The sequence below is a fragment of the Sinocyclocheilus grahami genome, unplaced genomic scaffold, assembly GCF_001515645.1.
Source record: "Sinocyclocheilus grahami isolate Dianchi unplaced genomic scaffold, SAMN03320097.WGS_v1.1 scaffold24.1, whole genome shotgun sequence".
Lineage (NCBI taxonomy): Eukaryota > Metazoa > Chordata > Actinopteri > Cypriniformes > Cyprinidae > Sinocyclocheilus > Sinocyclocheilus grahami.
In genome coordinates this window covers 1340467-1357772 of record NW_015505203.1, presented here as the reverse complement: position 1 = coordinate 1357772, position 17306 = coordinate 1340467, and the positions used below count along the sequence as shown (strand labels likewise).

The 17306-nt window shown below is 37.1% G+C and overlaps 1 protein-coding gene across 9 annotated transcripts in view; it reads left to right on the top strand.

Moving 5' to 3' along the window:
- Positions 1-17306, top strand: part of mark2b (MAP/microtubule affinity-regulating kinase 2b) — a 50169-nt gene that overhangs the window by 6030 nt on the left and 26833 nt on the right. For all 9 annotated transcript variants that reach the window (XM_016246837.1, XM_016246781.1, XM_016246831.1 and 6 more), the window contains exons 2-7: positions 9434-9604; positions 10627-10680; positions 13508-13556; positions 15540-15605; positions 15827-15897; positions 16504-16560. In XM_016246837.1, the coding sequence (XP_016102323.1) occupies positions 9434-9604; positions 10627-10680; positions 13508-13556; positions 15540-15605; positions 15827-15897; positions 16504-16560 (468 nt within the window). The remainder of the gene's footprint in view (positions 1-9433; positions 9605-10626; positions 10681-13507; positions 13557-15539; positions 15606-15826; positions 15898-16503; positions 16561-17306) is intronic.

Here is a 17306-nt window from a genome sequence, read left to right as displayed (position 1 = left end):
CAAGTCATCTGTAAGGATGGCTCGCAAACGACAGATTATAGTTATTCCTGGATTTAGAAATCATATGCAAATGCTTCTTTAAGATGCCATCATCTTGTCGCTTCAGCCGCTCTGTTATATTGTTGTTGCATCTGGAGTGGAACATGGCTCTCAGTGTTTCAATTCTGATAGATTACAAGATCATAAATAGTAAATATGTAATGAGGCCACTGCCTTGATCGTCACTTAAGGAAATAAAAACATCTTTTAGAGGTGTTTCTAGGTTTCTATAAACTCATCCTTTCCCACACTTGTTTTGAATTGGTTTCAGGTTTATCCATGTTTTATATACACAAGCAAAAGCCAATATTGACATAGAGAAGAATAGGAAAGTGCAGGAGAAAGAGCAGGTTATAAAGTCATAAAGTATGGGTGCCATGATCTTAGTGTTTTTTCATCATCAGTCTCAAATTGCTGATTCTTTAAGACGAGAAATAAAAAAACGTTTCTCCATTATTTTAAGTCACCACAAGATATTGAACTGCATCCACATGTTCTCATGCAGCCTCTGTGAGGGGATTAGGTGTGGTTAAATCTCAAGGGGTGGACGGTATGACGTTAGGCTCACTGTCATTGCTGATAAATTGCTAGACAGGACGTCAGCATGTAATCAGCTCTGTGGAAATGGCTCCCATTCAGGTCCTGAAGCTAGACCTGTCACGATAACAACTTTTTGTTGTGCGATATATTACCCCAGAAATAATTGCGATAAGCGATATTATTGTCGTTTTAAAGACCATTTTATGCCACTGAAAATATAATCATAATGTAACAGCATAATAATGCAAGAAGGCCTACACACTTCCAAATGACAACAAACTTTTAATTTTTAAGAATATTTAGATCATGGAAATTAAGTATCAAAATATTAGATACTTTAAAATAAACATGTAATGAAAAGTGCAAAGTAACAAGTAGAAAAACTTGTAAGAACTTGTAGACATTATACCAATAAAACACAACTTAACTTAAAATTAATAAGTTAGTATTTAGGCCATTTTTTAGACCCCCTTCTTAAATCAGGCATGTCTTTTTTTACTGTACAAATACATGCAGCCTTGATGAGCAGAAAATACTGAATTTAAAACATTAGAAAATATTATAGATCCTAGTCTGAACATTGTGTAAATGTTACAATAAATGTATTAATAGAGCTGTTGTAATTATTATTTTCATTATTATTTTCTTTTGTTCTTTTATTTTACAGAACAACAGTAAAATTACAATAACATTTATTAATGTTAATGGAGTTCTTGCCTTTTTCTCAACTTTTATTTTGGCAGAAACCTGCAGGAAGACCTCAGTGCTTCTTTTTGTTGACAAATGATTCTCATTACGAATTTGGGAAGACGTTTGTTGCACGTATCGCATTGTCACATGCCTTGTAAAAACTCATTAAAATTTTACCGAGCAGCTGACGAGTAACACAGTTTCAATGCAGATTTCCCTCGCGCTTTGAACTTTGAACCCTGCCACCGTGAGCTCGTGCAGCGCTGTTTGAACATGTGCAATTCCTGTGTGTATTAGAAAACATAACATTCTGCAGCTTATTTAATTGTTTAAGGGCATTTCGCGATTTTAATCATCATACAGTAACCAGCAACAACCACCCTTCCTCTTCTCATCGAAGACATACGATGCAGTACTAAACAGTCTCTCGCTGTCGGTGCTTGTAATGATTTTTGCGTCTTTCTCAGACAGCTTTAAATGTTTCCACACTGCCGTCATGTTTGCTGCATTAGCGCGAGCCTCTATTTGATCGCATCACGTCTTTGTTCGGTACAATTTATTTGGTTAACTTTTCGCTTATTCGGAAAAAGCTTTTTTTGCTATTTTCGGCTGAATAATTCCCTAGAATGCACATACTCATTTGCTGGGCCTGGATTTTGTGATGCCATTGTTGGAAGATTTGATTGCTGATTGGACATGTTATTAAAACATCTTGGCAAACAGTTTTAGAGATTTCAGCCTTTTCCTATACAAGTATATAGAAGCTGTACTTGTTTACCTATTGCCTACATATAAAATTATCACAGAGGGAAGTGGCTTGCTCTAAAGAAACTTTGGCCATATCTCTAATAAAAATTGCATTTCTTACTTTGTCCATAGACATCCCACATTGATTTTTCTGGGGTAACATGCGCACTCTCATAAAACATAGATGATCAGTAGTGATTCACTTCCTGACTGGATTTGTTTCAGCAAAAGTGAACCATACTGTTATTCACATTAGGCAAAGCTGCCTTTAAACACCAATCTTCAAACCTCATGATCAAGTCACAAAAAGCTTGAATGTAAAAGTGCCCAAAGACATGAAATCACAGCCTTCTTTGCAGGCGTCGTTCCAGTGTAACTGTTGGTTGCAATCAATGTGCAACAGGTGAGTAAATTCAACTGCATGCGTAATAAATTCAGTCAAGTGGGCTTCAACAACATACCTGCCCATGCCACAACCTGTTTTAAACAGTGCCAAACACATGCGTTTAGACATTGTTTGCTTTAGTAATGAATGTTCAAATTTCATTTGTACATTATGTGGTAGTTTTATTTAGTAGAGAGTATTGTTGTATTGCTGTAGTAATCGAAGGTTACAAAACTATCAGTGAGATACTGATACCCCCCCCCCCCTATGTTGTTCTTAATTCTTATTTAAAAGTTGCATTGTACTATCTTAGTATTCTTTCATAGTCACAGTATTAAATGTTTGTCTATTCCTTTGGCAGTTGTCTAAAATATAGAATAGGAAAGGCAGTAGAAATACTGTAGGAAATATTCAAAGATGGCAATCACCTCATCCTCTGAGCTGAGATTAACTTTTCCATTGACATATCTATGAAACTGCCACACCCAAACAAATGAAATAATGCTAAAAAAAAAAACAAGAGACCAGATTTACCTTTCAGGGGAGGAATTTGAATACTGTCAGAAAGTGAAAAGTTTGGATGTGTTTGGGAACATGAGGTTGGGCGGCTGAAGATTGAGCTTAAAAGACTGTGAACACAGCGGACTATAAACCCTGTTTAGCTCCCTGACCTTCAGCAGCTCGAACAGGGCTCACATTTACACACGACTTTGCATTTTTTACGACGGCGAGCATGGAGTCACCGTGTTGAGATCAAGTCCAGAGTCTAAAACGCTGTGTTTGTGTGTGTGTATAAACAGGCCTTTCCAGTTGCAATGGGTGTGAACTGAAGTTGACTGAAGGGAGTGCCGAGGCCTTCACTTTGATTTCAGGCTCTTGACGTCATGTAGGAGTGTGTGTGTGTGTGTGTGTGTGTGTGTGAGAGAAAAGACATTCAATGCTTGTTTTTGTGAACTGATTTTTTTGTACCTCAGCACCTTTTTTAGTCTTTATTAGTGCTTTCGTTTTGTATGGTGAATTCATACGTGACTATTTTATAGCTTTATGATGTTAAATGTTTAAGGCACCTCACTATCCGGTCTTGTAATCATGGTCCCATTCAAATACGGTTCTTGATCTGCATTTTTTTTCTTTTGAATTAATACGTTTACCGACTTTGAATGTCAGAATTATTTGTGTGTTCTTATTAAATGACTTGTATAATTATAATTACTAAAATAATTACAAATGAATAATAAACAATTGTAACTAACTAAATATAGCTTAAAAGCATACAAGGAAATGTAAAGTAATAAAAGGGAACAAAGAAACACATTAAAAGCAATAAGCAAAAAGTGCTTTCATTATCTGAAGTAGGGATGTCAATTTTCGATCATTTCCATGATCGATCGTCGTTTAAATTAACGATCAATTAATCGTTAACCTTAATGCTGCAAAATGCGTCTCTGCAGTCCGGCATGACAGGATGTGCAAAAGTTACTCAAAAAAAAAAAACCCCGCTTTCTCACCCGATTTAAAGGGGATTTAGTCTGAATAAAATGCTAGTAACTTAGCAGGATTGTAGACTGAATAGATGTGATTATGATCATTTGATCAAATGAAGAGAGCTCGTTTGAGATCATTTTACTTTGTTGACTGTTTCCTATCCTGACACGGAGACCGCTGAATGCGTCTCTTTAAATGGTTTGTGGTGCTCGTTGTTGTATTTTAAAACACTATTGCAATGTTTTCAACTGACATTATGGCATTTAAAATAAAATGATCCCAAACGTAACTGTGGCGCGTGTGGCTGTGCTGCGCATTCAGTGAACCGCTTCCATCGGCGCTGCTGCAGCAAAACACACTGTTGCTCACATGAAACATTATTATGTGAGTATTATGACCAGTACTTAATTTGATCCTGCTGGATCCTGTTCCGGAAGATGTCAGATTTTGAATTTTTGCGTTGCGGTAGGCCTATTTGTTTGTAAAAATCCGGCATTTACAGTGCATTAGATCGTGACAGTGCATGCGTGCGTGCATATACGAGACGGAGCGAGCGCGGGTTTGTCTAAATGTATTTGGAGGTTATTACTCGCGTCTCATTCGGCACAAATCCAAATGTTTCCATATTCGTAATGTATTTGAATGTTAAACTATTATTTATAATGTAAACTAGGCTTGTACTTTAAACGCATTCGCATATAGACGGAAAAGATCATCCTCTTCACATGAAGAAAAACGTCCTTGGCATAACAGCAGAGGGGACCGGTATACTACGGTCTATTTAAACTGACCAGTGTAACCTTTTATATGTTTGGTTGACTGTATTTTATTTTGATAATGAACAGACTGTGATGTAAGTTTGAATTGCTAGAATATGTGGGGTGTGTGCGTGTGAGGTGCCGGCGCGTTCAAACAGCTGAAACATAAAAAAACTTGTTTATGGAGCGTGCGCCACACTTCTGTTTTAAATCTGTTAGCTTAATTATTTAAGCCAGATATATTTCGCTATTTTTTTTTTTTTATGAAAACAAATTGTTATTTTTATTTAGGCCTATTGCTTACATAGGCTATACATTTTCCTTAAAGCATCCCATTTTGTTCCAGGGCTTGAAAACCTGTGCCTAGGCTAGTTAGGTCCATGCAGAAACTAGTGAACGATGCTCTTAGTTGTGGCATCACCGTTTAGTGACATCATTGAATGCTCCGGGAAAACGTATTGTCAAGTGTTGGTCACAGCACCTTTTTTCCTTTTTTCCTTTTTTCTTTTTCATTCCACCCTCTTCTGAAACTGAAAAACAGGTCAAAGCAGTTTTATATTACATAATTGTTGCCTTCTGCAAGCATAACCAAACATACAGCATGACTAGTGTAGCATATGAATAACTCTTATGAATCGGTTCATTTATTGAATCACAAGTTAAAGTTGGCAAGAAATTAAAATTCACTATTCATCTTATGTTTCATTTTTAAAATGTAGCTAGACCTTCTAACGTTATAATATTTTAATGGCAGACTTCCCCAATCATTTAGTCTACTTAAACCCTGTCTCCTCACAATAGACTGTAAGCTCACTTTATTTTATTTGTTTGTTTAGTTTTTTTGAGTGCAATGGCCACATTTCAAAAGGCCCATTTACTTTTGTCACCTCGTGTGTTTTCTCAAATCAGATGGCTATTCGATTTGTTGAAACCGTTCCATTTACACTTGGCCAAATAACTGTCTCCAAAAAACGATTATAATTCCGATCTTCAGTTCCCATACTACATGCATATTTAATGGAGATCACATCATCAGTTGTCCAATCAACAACCAACGTACAAGTGCCCGCCCATATATATTTTTTCGATTATCAGTTACACTCAGATGTTACATCAGTTACATCACAATACAGAAAAAGATTTGTCGCGACTTTGTTTCATTGTGACTTTAACTGTTTGGGTCCATCTAGCGAATCACTGAATCAGTCAGAATAGTTGCTCAGTTTGACGTGTTACTTGTCTGGATGTTTATATTACAAAGAATAGTTAAAGTTAGACATTCAAGACTTTTGTTTTAATAACTAGCATTTTAATGAACAAAATGACCAAATATATTATGCTTTTGTTTAGTATGTAGTTAAAACCAATTATGGGAGTGAGGTTCACAAAAACACAAAAGAATTTTGTAGAAAACACTGGTGTGTGTGTGAAAGTGAGAAAGAGAGGGATAGATGGTGTATGTGTAGGTGGTGAAGTATTTATAGTTCTTCATCGTGACTGTCGCTTTCTGGGCGTGTATGACCGCATCTGAGTGTGTTGAAAAAGAGTTTCTCTTTTTCTAGGCAGAGATGGGCTTCAGTCTCTGTACTTGGAATATTACGCCCAATTTCCTTTTCACCACAGCAAGTGAGAAAGAGGATGAAGAAAAGTAAGAAGGGGGAAATGGAAAGATAGAGATACAAGAAAGGGAGCTGTCCTTTAAAAAGGTAAAGAAAAGAGAAGATAGCATGAGGACGAACAACAGATCTCCATGGCAACGCTGCAATCAATCACGACCCAGCAACTGACTGCTTCTTTAAAGACGTTCTGGATTGCGTGCAAGTGCATGTGTGTTTTGAAACAGAACAAGAGAGCATGCTTTACAGCTACTACAGCATTTGCGTTTAAAAGGATCCTGCTGCCTCTGGTTCACTCATCCATCTTTCTTTTAAAGAGACCATTGAGAAAAGTTTGAAAGATCAGTGATGAAACTCATAACCAGGTCAATAAACATCAGATCCGGTCTCTGAATTCTGTGCCGTGAAGCACTTAGAGCAGCTTTTGGGTCTGATCAGCTTCCTACTGTGCTGAACCAGTGTCAGCTAAACTCAGGATCTCAGAGCTGCCGGAGAAGGTGGTATTTAAGGTTCAACGCTGAAGTGAGCAGGACTCCCAGTAAACCTAAAAAAGATTCCGCCACAGACAGCATGCTGTCAGGGAGAACATTATCCTATCCTCACTGCTGTCTGTGGAGGATGTAATTACAAGGAGAGATAGATGATGAAATGGAGCGAGGGAAAGACCCAGAAAAAGAGCAAAAAAAGGGAATTTTATTTAACCCAGACTGACCTTCGTCCTAGATGATTCTTTAATAGTAAGGTAGATGCCAAAGGATATAGTTCTAGATACAAAAAATGAGCCCTTTTGAGACTCTGGTTCTGTTTTAAATCCTCATGGGCTGTCTGCAGTCTACGTAAGCAGTTACTTTCGAAAGAGATGGTTGATTCTGACAGCATTTTAAAGCGACAAGAAGTTGTTCGTTTTCCTCAAGAGGTGATTTGAATGACAGGAATTTCGTGGATAAAAGAATAAATGGATAGTTCACTCAAAAGTGAGAATTCTGTCATTTTTTACTCACCCTCATGTTGTTCTAAACCTGTGTGACTGACTTTGTTCTGTATAGAAGGCAAAAGAAGATTTTCAAATAACATTGGACTGGGATCTTATGGCCAAAAATCACTGAAGCGTTTTTGTAAATAACTTCTTTGGTGTTCCACAGAAAAAAAAATATGTCATAAAGGTTTGTACTGATAAGTAAATGATGACAGAATTTGAAATTTTGAGTGGACTGTCCCTTTAAGGAAGCATTTGAACTGAAGTGGAACCTTGAAGTGACTGATTTGAAACTCTATATGTCCAGTCCAGCAATTCAGTTAAGGGTCACTCATGCATGCAACACAAGTTGCTCATGTGACACTCACAAAAGACTTGACTAACAATCACATTTGACTCCAGTAGAGATTGATGATAGTATGTTGCTAAGCTAAAAGCACAAACAATTCATAGAACATGCTAATTAAAAATTGAGATTGAGAAAAAGATTTGTTTTTAAATAGATTTAACTATTTCTTTTCACTACTGCTTTAAATTGTAAATAATACTTCCTTATACTCTTGTTTTTTCAGTATGTTTGCATGTGCGGTGGGGCAGGTCTCATGTGAAGTTCTGCTTGATAAGGAAGAAAGATTATCTAGAAAGGAGAGTGCCATTGTAAAAGTGCATTGTGACATTGTAGCGGGGTGTTTCATTGATGTTTATGAGTGATGTATTGATATCAGTTCTGCATTATGTATATATCAGCACTCTCATGACTAAGCACACACACAAGCTATACCAAGGTCTAAAATCTGAGTCCCCAGCCATACCTGCACACATGCCCTCTAATACCTTAAGTCCTTGCCCCTCAGTTCCTGTCAGCACACTGTCAATCTCCAGCTTTCTATGCCCTGACCTTTGCTACTGCTCTTGGATCAGCTTACCTATAAACACACACATTCAGACTGACACAGACGGTGTGGGTTTGCTGTATTGTTTCAGCCAGCTTTTCTCATGCCTTTCTCGTGAGCTGATTGGCATCATGTGATACGGGTAAAGAAATAAAGAGCGTCTTCATTTAAATACATACCTCTGAGTGTGCACCATTTATTGGACTTGACGTCAAGCATTACATTTATGACTTTGAACTTTGATCGGTTGGTCTTTGAAGACAGAGCTGTCATGAAGTACAGCTCCCGGATATGTGAACACACACACACTGCACCACAGGGCTCATGGAGTTGGCTGGGTCCCTCTTGATGATTGAACTTTCTCTTTAATGAGCTCTGCTTTAGCTTGAGTACAAAATGGAGAAACTTCTGTAAAGTTAGAGATTAAAATTATAAATGCTGTGTGATGCTACTTGTGTAAATGTTAACACGCTTATGTTTGTGAAGGAATGAAAGTGGGAAAGTGTAGAGAAGCACATAGTATATTTGTGCGTATGTGTGTTTGCAGGTTTAGCAGATGGACCGGTTTGATTTAATCTAATCTAATCCACTGTAATCTAATCCAGTCTGATCTGATCTGATCTGTATGTTTCTGCAGTGTAATGGGGTAATGGACGGGAGAGTTGAGAAGATTTTTTCAACATTTTTTCAGGATTCTTTGATGAATTGAAAGTTCAAAATAACAGCATTTATTCGAAATTGAAATCATTTGCAGCATCATAAATGTCTTTACTTATGTCTTTGCTGATTAAAAATATGAATTTCCTTACTGACCCGAACTTTTGAACGGTAGTAAACTCTCCTGTACCCATATCTTCCGTAACTACAGAAAGTTCTTACCAATAGTCAAAAGTTGTCAGATGATTGTACTTAACACACACCAAGTGGTGCTTCTTATTTTACACTTTCTGTGCTCTAGAGCACAACAATGACATGATGCATACAAGTTTTCAACTGTGGTTCTGTTCATACCTCACATATCACTCAAACGCACTGATCTGGTTCTGACCCCTCAATTATCAGGTAGTCAGTCAGAGGTTGTGATCATCACTGTGTATTTGGCACGCCAAAATGACCGAGCAATATTCTACGGCTGTGTGAATGTAGCCATATTTTCCTCTTGTGAATCAGTCTGATAGATCTATCTGCATGTGTGAGTGTGTGTGAAAGCGAGAGAGGGGCAGAATGTAGTTGAATTTGAGTGTCATCCGAGTGTGACCATCTGAAACATTTTTTTTGATCCCTATATCCTATCTCTCTGTCAGACCCACTCTGATGCCAAAGGAGGAGGGCGTCCCAGTGTGTCACGTAGTCGGAATGTGGTGCCGACGGTGGATGAATACCCCCACATAGGAAATTACAGACTGCTGAAGACCATCGGCAAGGGCAACTTTGCCAAGGTTAAACTGGCCCGACATGTCCTCACTTCTAAAGAGGTAACTAGATCTTACCTTAGTACTTACCTTTTTTTAGTGGATCTTAGGGCTGCACGATTATGACAAAAATCATAATTGTCGATTATTCCCTTGAAATTGTAATTGCTATTATTAATTACGATTATCTCAATTTACATCATTGAATAATGTTTATACCATTGTTTGATGCAACTGCATGCCGTATTTTTATATGAAAATAAACAATCTGAAAACACTCTAACTGAAAAACTTTTAGTGCTTTTCTATAGAATTGAAGGGATAGTTCACCCAAAAATGAAAATTTGATGTTTATCTGCTTACCCCCAGGGCACCCAAGATGTAGGTGACTTTGTTTCTTCAGTAGAACACATATGATGATTTTTAACTTTATTCGTTGTTCATATTAATGTTAAAAAACCTCATAAAGTGAAATTTTCATGCCATGGAACCTTTAAGACACAGTCTTAACAATAATGTCTGTGTTCATGCAACTGGCTCCAGATATGCGAAATCTAATTTCAAATTGGACTGGATGTGTGAATTTTGCTTAAATTCAGACTATGAAGAAGTAATCAAATACACAGATTTTCTCTTGAATTCTTTTGACAAGTTTCAACATTCCCAAGCAGGTTGTTCACTGATACTGTTTCCTCCTTGCTGAACAATTTAAGTTAACTTTATTAGGGTGAAAATGATGCCACAACTGTGGGACAGTCATATAAACCTTATGATTTATGATTATTTCAACAAGTAACAAAAATAAGGAAAGGCTGGCATTGTAAAAACTGTTCAAGCCTATTGTAATATGATCTTCGTATAACAAATAAAAGAAGCTGAAACCTGAAAGTTGATCTGTTTTAATAAAAACCAACCCCTGGGACATGTTTCTGTTGCCTGAATTTGCAGAAACATGCAAATATAGATAAAGCACAGTTAGCATTCAGAGTCATCTTTCTAGTGTACTCTGGTAAATCCTTTTGAAAAAAGTAATTTTATGTTTGAGAGAGGTGTTTAAAGATGTGTTTGTGTTTCTTTTGTCTCAGGTAGCAGTGAAAATCATAGACAAGACACAACTCAACTCTTCTAGTCTACAAAAAGTGAGTCTGCAGATCTCCTCTCTTTATCTGTATATCTGTCTGGAGAGAGGGCGCAGAAGGGGTAATTACAGGAAGAGAAGCTGAAGGATTTCCTCTGACGTGGGAATGAACGGGTTCTGCTTTACCCCCTCGCACACATACATACGCTGGTCATGTACCATGAACTTTTTGCTGTAACTACTGCAGAATCCTGGAGGATATTAAAGAAATGAGGTTAATGCATTGTTCTTGCTGCTAGTGAAAATTTAACAATGTATGTGCTGTAAACTATTAATACACTACCATTCACAAGTAGGATATTTTGGGGTCAGAAAGATTTTTTTTGGAATAAATTGATTTTTGAAAGATACTTTTATTCAGAAAGGATGCATTAAATTGATCAAAAATGACATACAAAAGACATACAAATAGATTTCTATTTGAAATGAATGCTTTTCTTCAAACTTTGTTCATCAGAGACTCCACACTTCATTAAGCATAACAACCATTTTCAACTTCTAATAATAATAAGATAAAAGATTTCTTGAGTACTACAATGAACACCTTGGAATGATTTCTTAAGGATCATGTAACTGAAGTGTTAAACATATGAACATAAAATAGACAATATTACAGTTTTTGATTTTTTGATTAAACAAATACAGCCTTGATGTACTATTATTTAAAAAAAACGTACTTATCTCAAACATTTAAACATCATTGTATGTAATCCCAGATTTCCACAATACGTCTGTGTTTGTACAAAAATAGAAAATTTACATCTATTACCGTATTGTCCCGAATTTTCTTGGAAATACATCTGAAAAAACGCAGTGGTCTTATATTCAGGGTCTAGACTTTGACATGTCAATAATACACCCACAACACTAGGTGGCGCCAAATACACATAAAACGAGTGTGCCATGAAATACGTAATAAAATGCATGTTGTAAAGATCGCCAGTAAAAACAAAAGAAAAAGAAAACCTTACAGGTGCATGAGTCGTGACTGTCACATTAGCCTGATGGGACCAACTCTACTTCTACTGTTAATAAGATTTTGGTAGGCTACTATTAGATGGATAGCCTAAATGTCCTAATTCAGATGGGCTACCTGTTTTATTTTTTTTATGGTATATCAAAAAGTGTATATTTTTTTAAATGTGATTGTTGGTACATTTTACCAGTTTTTACCATACTTGTAAAACAAAAATGAAAATAGGAAAAATATGCAATATGAAAATAATTGAAGACAAAATGTGTTTTACTGAGAAAAAACAAGATTTGGTTTTTAAAAAGACTTTTTCCAAAAGTTACATCTGGAAAAAGGGGGGTCGTCTTATATTCGGGCCAATACGGTATTTAAACGGATGATAGTAAATGTTCAGACACAGTTTTTTCATCGTTTATCACTTAAAGGAGACATATTATGCCCCTTTTTACAATATGTAATATAAGTCTCTGGTGTCCCCAGAATGTGTCTGTGAAGTTTCAGCTCAAAATACTCCACAGATCATTTATTATATCATTTTGAAAATGCCTATTTTGAGTGGAAGCAGAAATACGCAGTTTTTCGGGCCTGTCTCTTTAAATGCAAATGAGCTGCTGCTCCCTGCCCCCTTTTCCAGAATAGAGCAGCGCCATTACAGCTAGTACCTGCTAAAAACATTTGTTTTGGTTCTGATTATCATGTTTATCGTGCTGAAATCGTGTGTTTTAAACCATATTAGTTTAAACTTCTGATACGGTTTTCTGAGAGCACACAACCGAAGCACACGGACAGAAAGAGGCTGTCACAGCATGTGAGTACTAAACTAAGTTCTCATTCACACACAAGTTTACGTTAAAAACACACATGAGTTACAAATAACAGTCGGTTATGTCTGTGAAGGTAAACAGCTGGGAAATAAATCGCATGTTTATTTTAGATCTGTGTGGCAGCAGCATTATACAGTAAATAAATCAATAAATCCACTGCTTGTCTCCTCTGAGGCTGGGACTCTAAATAGTGTTCTGTGCTCGTCTGTGCAGCCAAAGACAGAACAGTTAGCATGTTTTGCTCAAACTTTCGCCATGGCATTAGAACTAGTACACCGTTGTCGCTTGCGAAAGCACAATAACGGCGACGTGGGTGTAAACTTACAGATTAAGGGGCGGTAATATTATAATGAGATCCCTTTGTCACGTCACCAAGGGAGCGAAATCAGACGCGCTCATTTTCTCAGACGCTTGCAGAAAAAGGCTTCCCAAAACAAAGTTACTGGGTTAATCTTTTTCACGTTTCCTTGGTTGGTAGATGCACCGGGGTCCTGAATATAGCACTTAAAACCTGAAAAAGTCAGATTTTCATGATATGTCACCTTTAAGTTATTAGTAAATCCTGACCAAAACAGTTTAAAACCAACCTAAAATATTTTGTTGGTCTTAGATTGTCTGCCAGCCTGGCTTAAAGCTCTTTGACTAACTGCTCAAAATCCCTATAAAACCACCCTGACCAGACTGAGAGACCAGCAAACCAGCTTGAAATAAGATTGACCTGAGCCCTTAAAGGGACAGTTGACCCAAAAATAATTTACTCACCCTCAAGTTGTTCCAAACCTATTTGAGTTTCTTTATTCCATTGAACACAAAAGACGACATTTTGAAGACTGTGGGTAACCAAACAGTTGCTGGTCCTCATTGACTTCCATAGTATTTTTTTCCATACTATGGAAGTCAGTGGGGGACCCTTTTTTGTAAACTATCCATTCAATTAAATGTATCTGGCATTATCACAAGGATCAGGTTAATAGCACCTTGTCAATGCTTACAATCTTCTCAAACCTTCTCTTTTTATTGTGTTTTCGCAGCTCTTCCGAGAAGTGAGAATCATGAAGTTTCTGAATCACCCAAACATTGGTGAGTGATTTAGAAAGAACCCGTCTAACTGGCCACACCACAATTAATACAATTATTTTAATATTTCAAGTCAGCGTCTGACATGAATCATCGGAATGGTCCGATCCAAGATAAGACCAGTCTGCTGAAATCAGTGAAATCGGCATTCCTGAGACTTTGATGTCATAGACGTTGAAGAAATGGACTGTTTGATATGTGCTGATATGCACTCGCTCAAGCCAACACACACGTCAGATACTGCTGATGTATTGAACTGTGTGTTTAAGTGTGTGTGTGTGTGTGTGCCTGTGCTGTGACGGTGGTCTTGACGGAAACGCTAGCTCATTAGCGCTCAGCTTCTGCTCATAAATATAAAAGAACAGAGCAGAAATATGAAAGGAAAGATCTGCCCCATTTGAGGATGCAGCACTGTGGATTCAGTCCTGATTCAGATTCTTTGCTCTCTCTCTGTTCAATGGCCGAGTGTGTCTGTGCTGGTATCACATCACACAATCACAACTGATTGATCTGAAACGCTCCTTGATCTTTTCCATGACGACACACACAAAGTAGGGATTATGTATTTTATTCATTGCATTAATGTCAAACAGTAGTGGCCTGTTTTCGTTGAATAGACTGTGATGAATAGCGTAGCTCTGAGCTTTAAAACCGACTCCTAAAGCCTGTTCATTTTTATTTTTATCATTCGACTTTATTAATGCATCTCTCTTTATTAGATGCTGTTTGTTTGGATTTGTAGTATTTGCATTTTTTCCTTTAGAGTTTGTGGGTTTTTATTGTTGCTTATGAGATGTTTTTCATGAGAAAAAATTCTTGTCGCTGCTGCTCAGCTCAGGAGACTCATTCTAATGCAGTTTGTAAGCGTAATATTTAGTGCTAAACTTTGGTTATAATCTTGTCAGCTGCTCAAGATAGATATGGTGGGTTTCGTAGCTTTCATCATATAGAAATAGATGTATTTATCCCCACTGCTTTCCTTCATACTTCAAACTCATATGGTGTTATCACATTTGGTAATAATGCTGTGCTTTAGAGGTGTAGATATGCTTCATCAGTAATATGATTTTTTTTTTCTCAACCTCAGTTGTTTGCACTGTTAACCTCAATAGAAAACCTTCGCAGTAAAACTATTTCAATAGTCGAATGGCAAATTTTCACAATTCTCTGAAATTATACCACATTGAATTGTTCAGAATACAGACAATTAAAAAGATTCACACAGTTTCCAAATCAGATGTGACAGTTGATTTGTTTGTATACTACGAAAGCTAAAATGCAACACAGTCACAGGCACCTATTGCTAATAGAGTGCTGCAGTGATGGCATGTTTTTTAGGATATATTCTATAAATATAATTTTTCCATTGGCTTTTAGATTATTCCAGGAAATAAGCACTGTGATGAAATAAGCACTTTATCAAGCCCAGATACATAATATATCGGCTGGAGTAAAAAGCTAAATGTAGGCTATTAATGAACAACACCATGTTAGAATAGTTTGCAAAAGTAATTATAAACACAGTGAGGCTGTGGACTAGTGAGTAGATGAGTTTACCTGTACTGTAGAGTAGGTGGGTTTAGCCACTTGTTAGCAACTGTTCTTTTCAAGACAAGTAAAAGCTTTAAAAAAATCACAAGGGGTTTTTACTCATGTATTGTATGTCATAAGTAAAATGTGAAAATGTCTGCCTTGTGTTAACCACAGATCTTATTTCAGCCAATTAACCAAAAACCTATTTAAAAAATTTACTTCAGGACAATAGAACCATAAGTAAAATGTTAACTTGTTTCGGGTTTTGACCTACAAAAATGTCATCCCTGTAGAACTCTATTGATTTTGGGCCAGTAAGATAATGATGTGAACGATTTCACAGAGATGTGTCATTTCTTGTTAATTCTTGTTTGGAATGTGCCTAAAATTCAAATTTGGTGTGAATAGTCTCTTACATGTTTTGATTTGTGATCATCTCTTTTTCTCCACCAGTGAAGTTATTTGAGGTGATTGAGACAGACAAGACGCTGTATTTAGTCATGGAATATGCCAGTGGAGGTGAGTGGGCTGAAAGACTAGAACTGCCAGCTGTCAATCATGTCAAGACCTAAAAATCAGGACACTGCATTTTAAATAATGTCATGAATTCTCCCATCTTCCTTTCTCCTTTGCCTGATCTGTCTGTTCTTCTCCTCTACTTGTACCACTTCTTCTGTACCTCTTGTCTTTCTCTGTCATTTTCTACTCTTATTGCAATGTTCCCCTCTTCCATTTCCAAGGAGAGGTTTTTGATTACCTTGTTGCTCACGGGAGGATGAAAGAAAAGGAAGCGCGTGCCAAGTTTAGACAGGTCAGTGCGAGTGCGTGTGAGTGAGTCATGCTTCAGTGTCAAAGCTCACATGTACGTACAATGAGGTCTAAGTGAAAATGCTTCCATTTTTCTATTATAACTTTTAATTACTGATCATATCATCAGTTTGAGTGCAGTAGTTATTAGTATATATTAGTATTATTAGTATATAATATAAATTTACATGAATTAACATAAAAGCTGACGATCATGTTCTGCAGGATGATGTAAGAATGATCCAAACAGAATTGTGTGTTTTAATGGAAGCAAGAACATCTGACATCTGTACAGAATTTTAATTGTAATATTTTACAATAAAACTGTTTTTATTGTATATATGATCTAATAAATGGAGCCTTGGTTAGCATATACTGTTTTAAACAATCAATAATAGTGGTTTGTGACAGGTGGTGCCAAGTGGTCCTTTTTTGCTAGTACGAACGTGTGTGTATGTGCTCATTAACTCTGCTGTGTTCATGTGTGTGTATGATGGCTTAATTACTGATAGAAAAGCTCAATCAAAGAGCGACAACTCCCTTGAGCAGCCAAAATTACTTCACCTACTCTCCTGATTACTCAACACACCTTCTCTCTGTATCTCTCTAGATTGTCTCAGCTGTGCAGTATTGCCATCAGAAGTGTATTGTACACCGAGATCTTAAGGTGAGAATGTGTGCTTGTGTGTGTGTATTAGGGCCCTTAAGGTCTGTTACATATAAACATGCCCTGAGCAGCAAGATCTGCATTCAGCTGTACCTTCATCTTTCACATGGTCTTTAGTAGTTCTTCTATGTCTGTCACCAAAGTCCATTACAGAAGTCCAGGTGAAGGAATGAGTCCTCTATTCACACACACACACACACACACACACACACACACCCACACGCTATCATGAGTGTACTCTGAACTCTGGAACTGCTGACCCCTGATCTTCTCCTTGTTAAGATGAAAGGAAGTGTCTCTCTGGATGAACGTTCCCATGATGATACTCTATCCATATAACTGAAGTTGCTTGTTGGTCCAAACCATCATCATAGTGACTCTTGAACCTTGAAGTTAGTCACTGTCTCCATGCGTAACAATGTAATTCTCTTACGCCTCGCTCAGGACCCCCAGAAATCCTGTATAGTGTACAATTGTGTGCCTGAACCTCTTCCTTTTTCTCTCTATCAGCTAGTCTCTTTTTTTGCACACACAAACAAACACACAGAGATGTACACTAAATAATGTCACCGCAGTGCTGGAGATGTATTGATTACAATAGAAAAGGGCAGTGTTTGCCATAGTGATTTAATATGAGCACCACAAAAATTATAGCATTTACCCAGATTTGCAAATGTACTGTAATAGTGATGCATCTCTGTGTGTGTTTGTGTGTGTGTGTGTGTGTGTGTGTGTGTGTGTGTGTG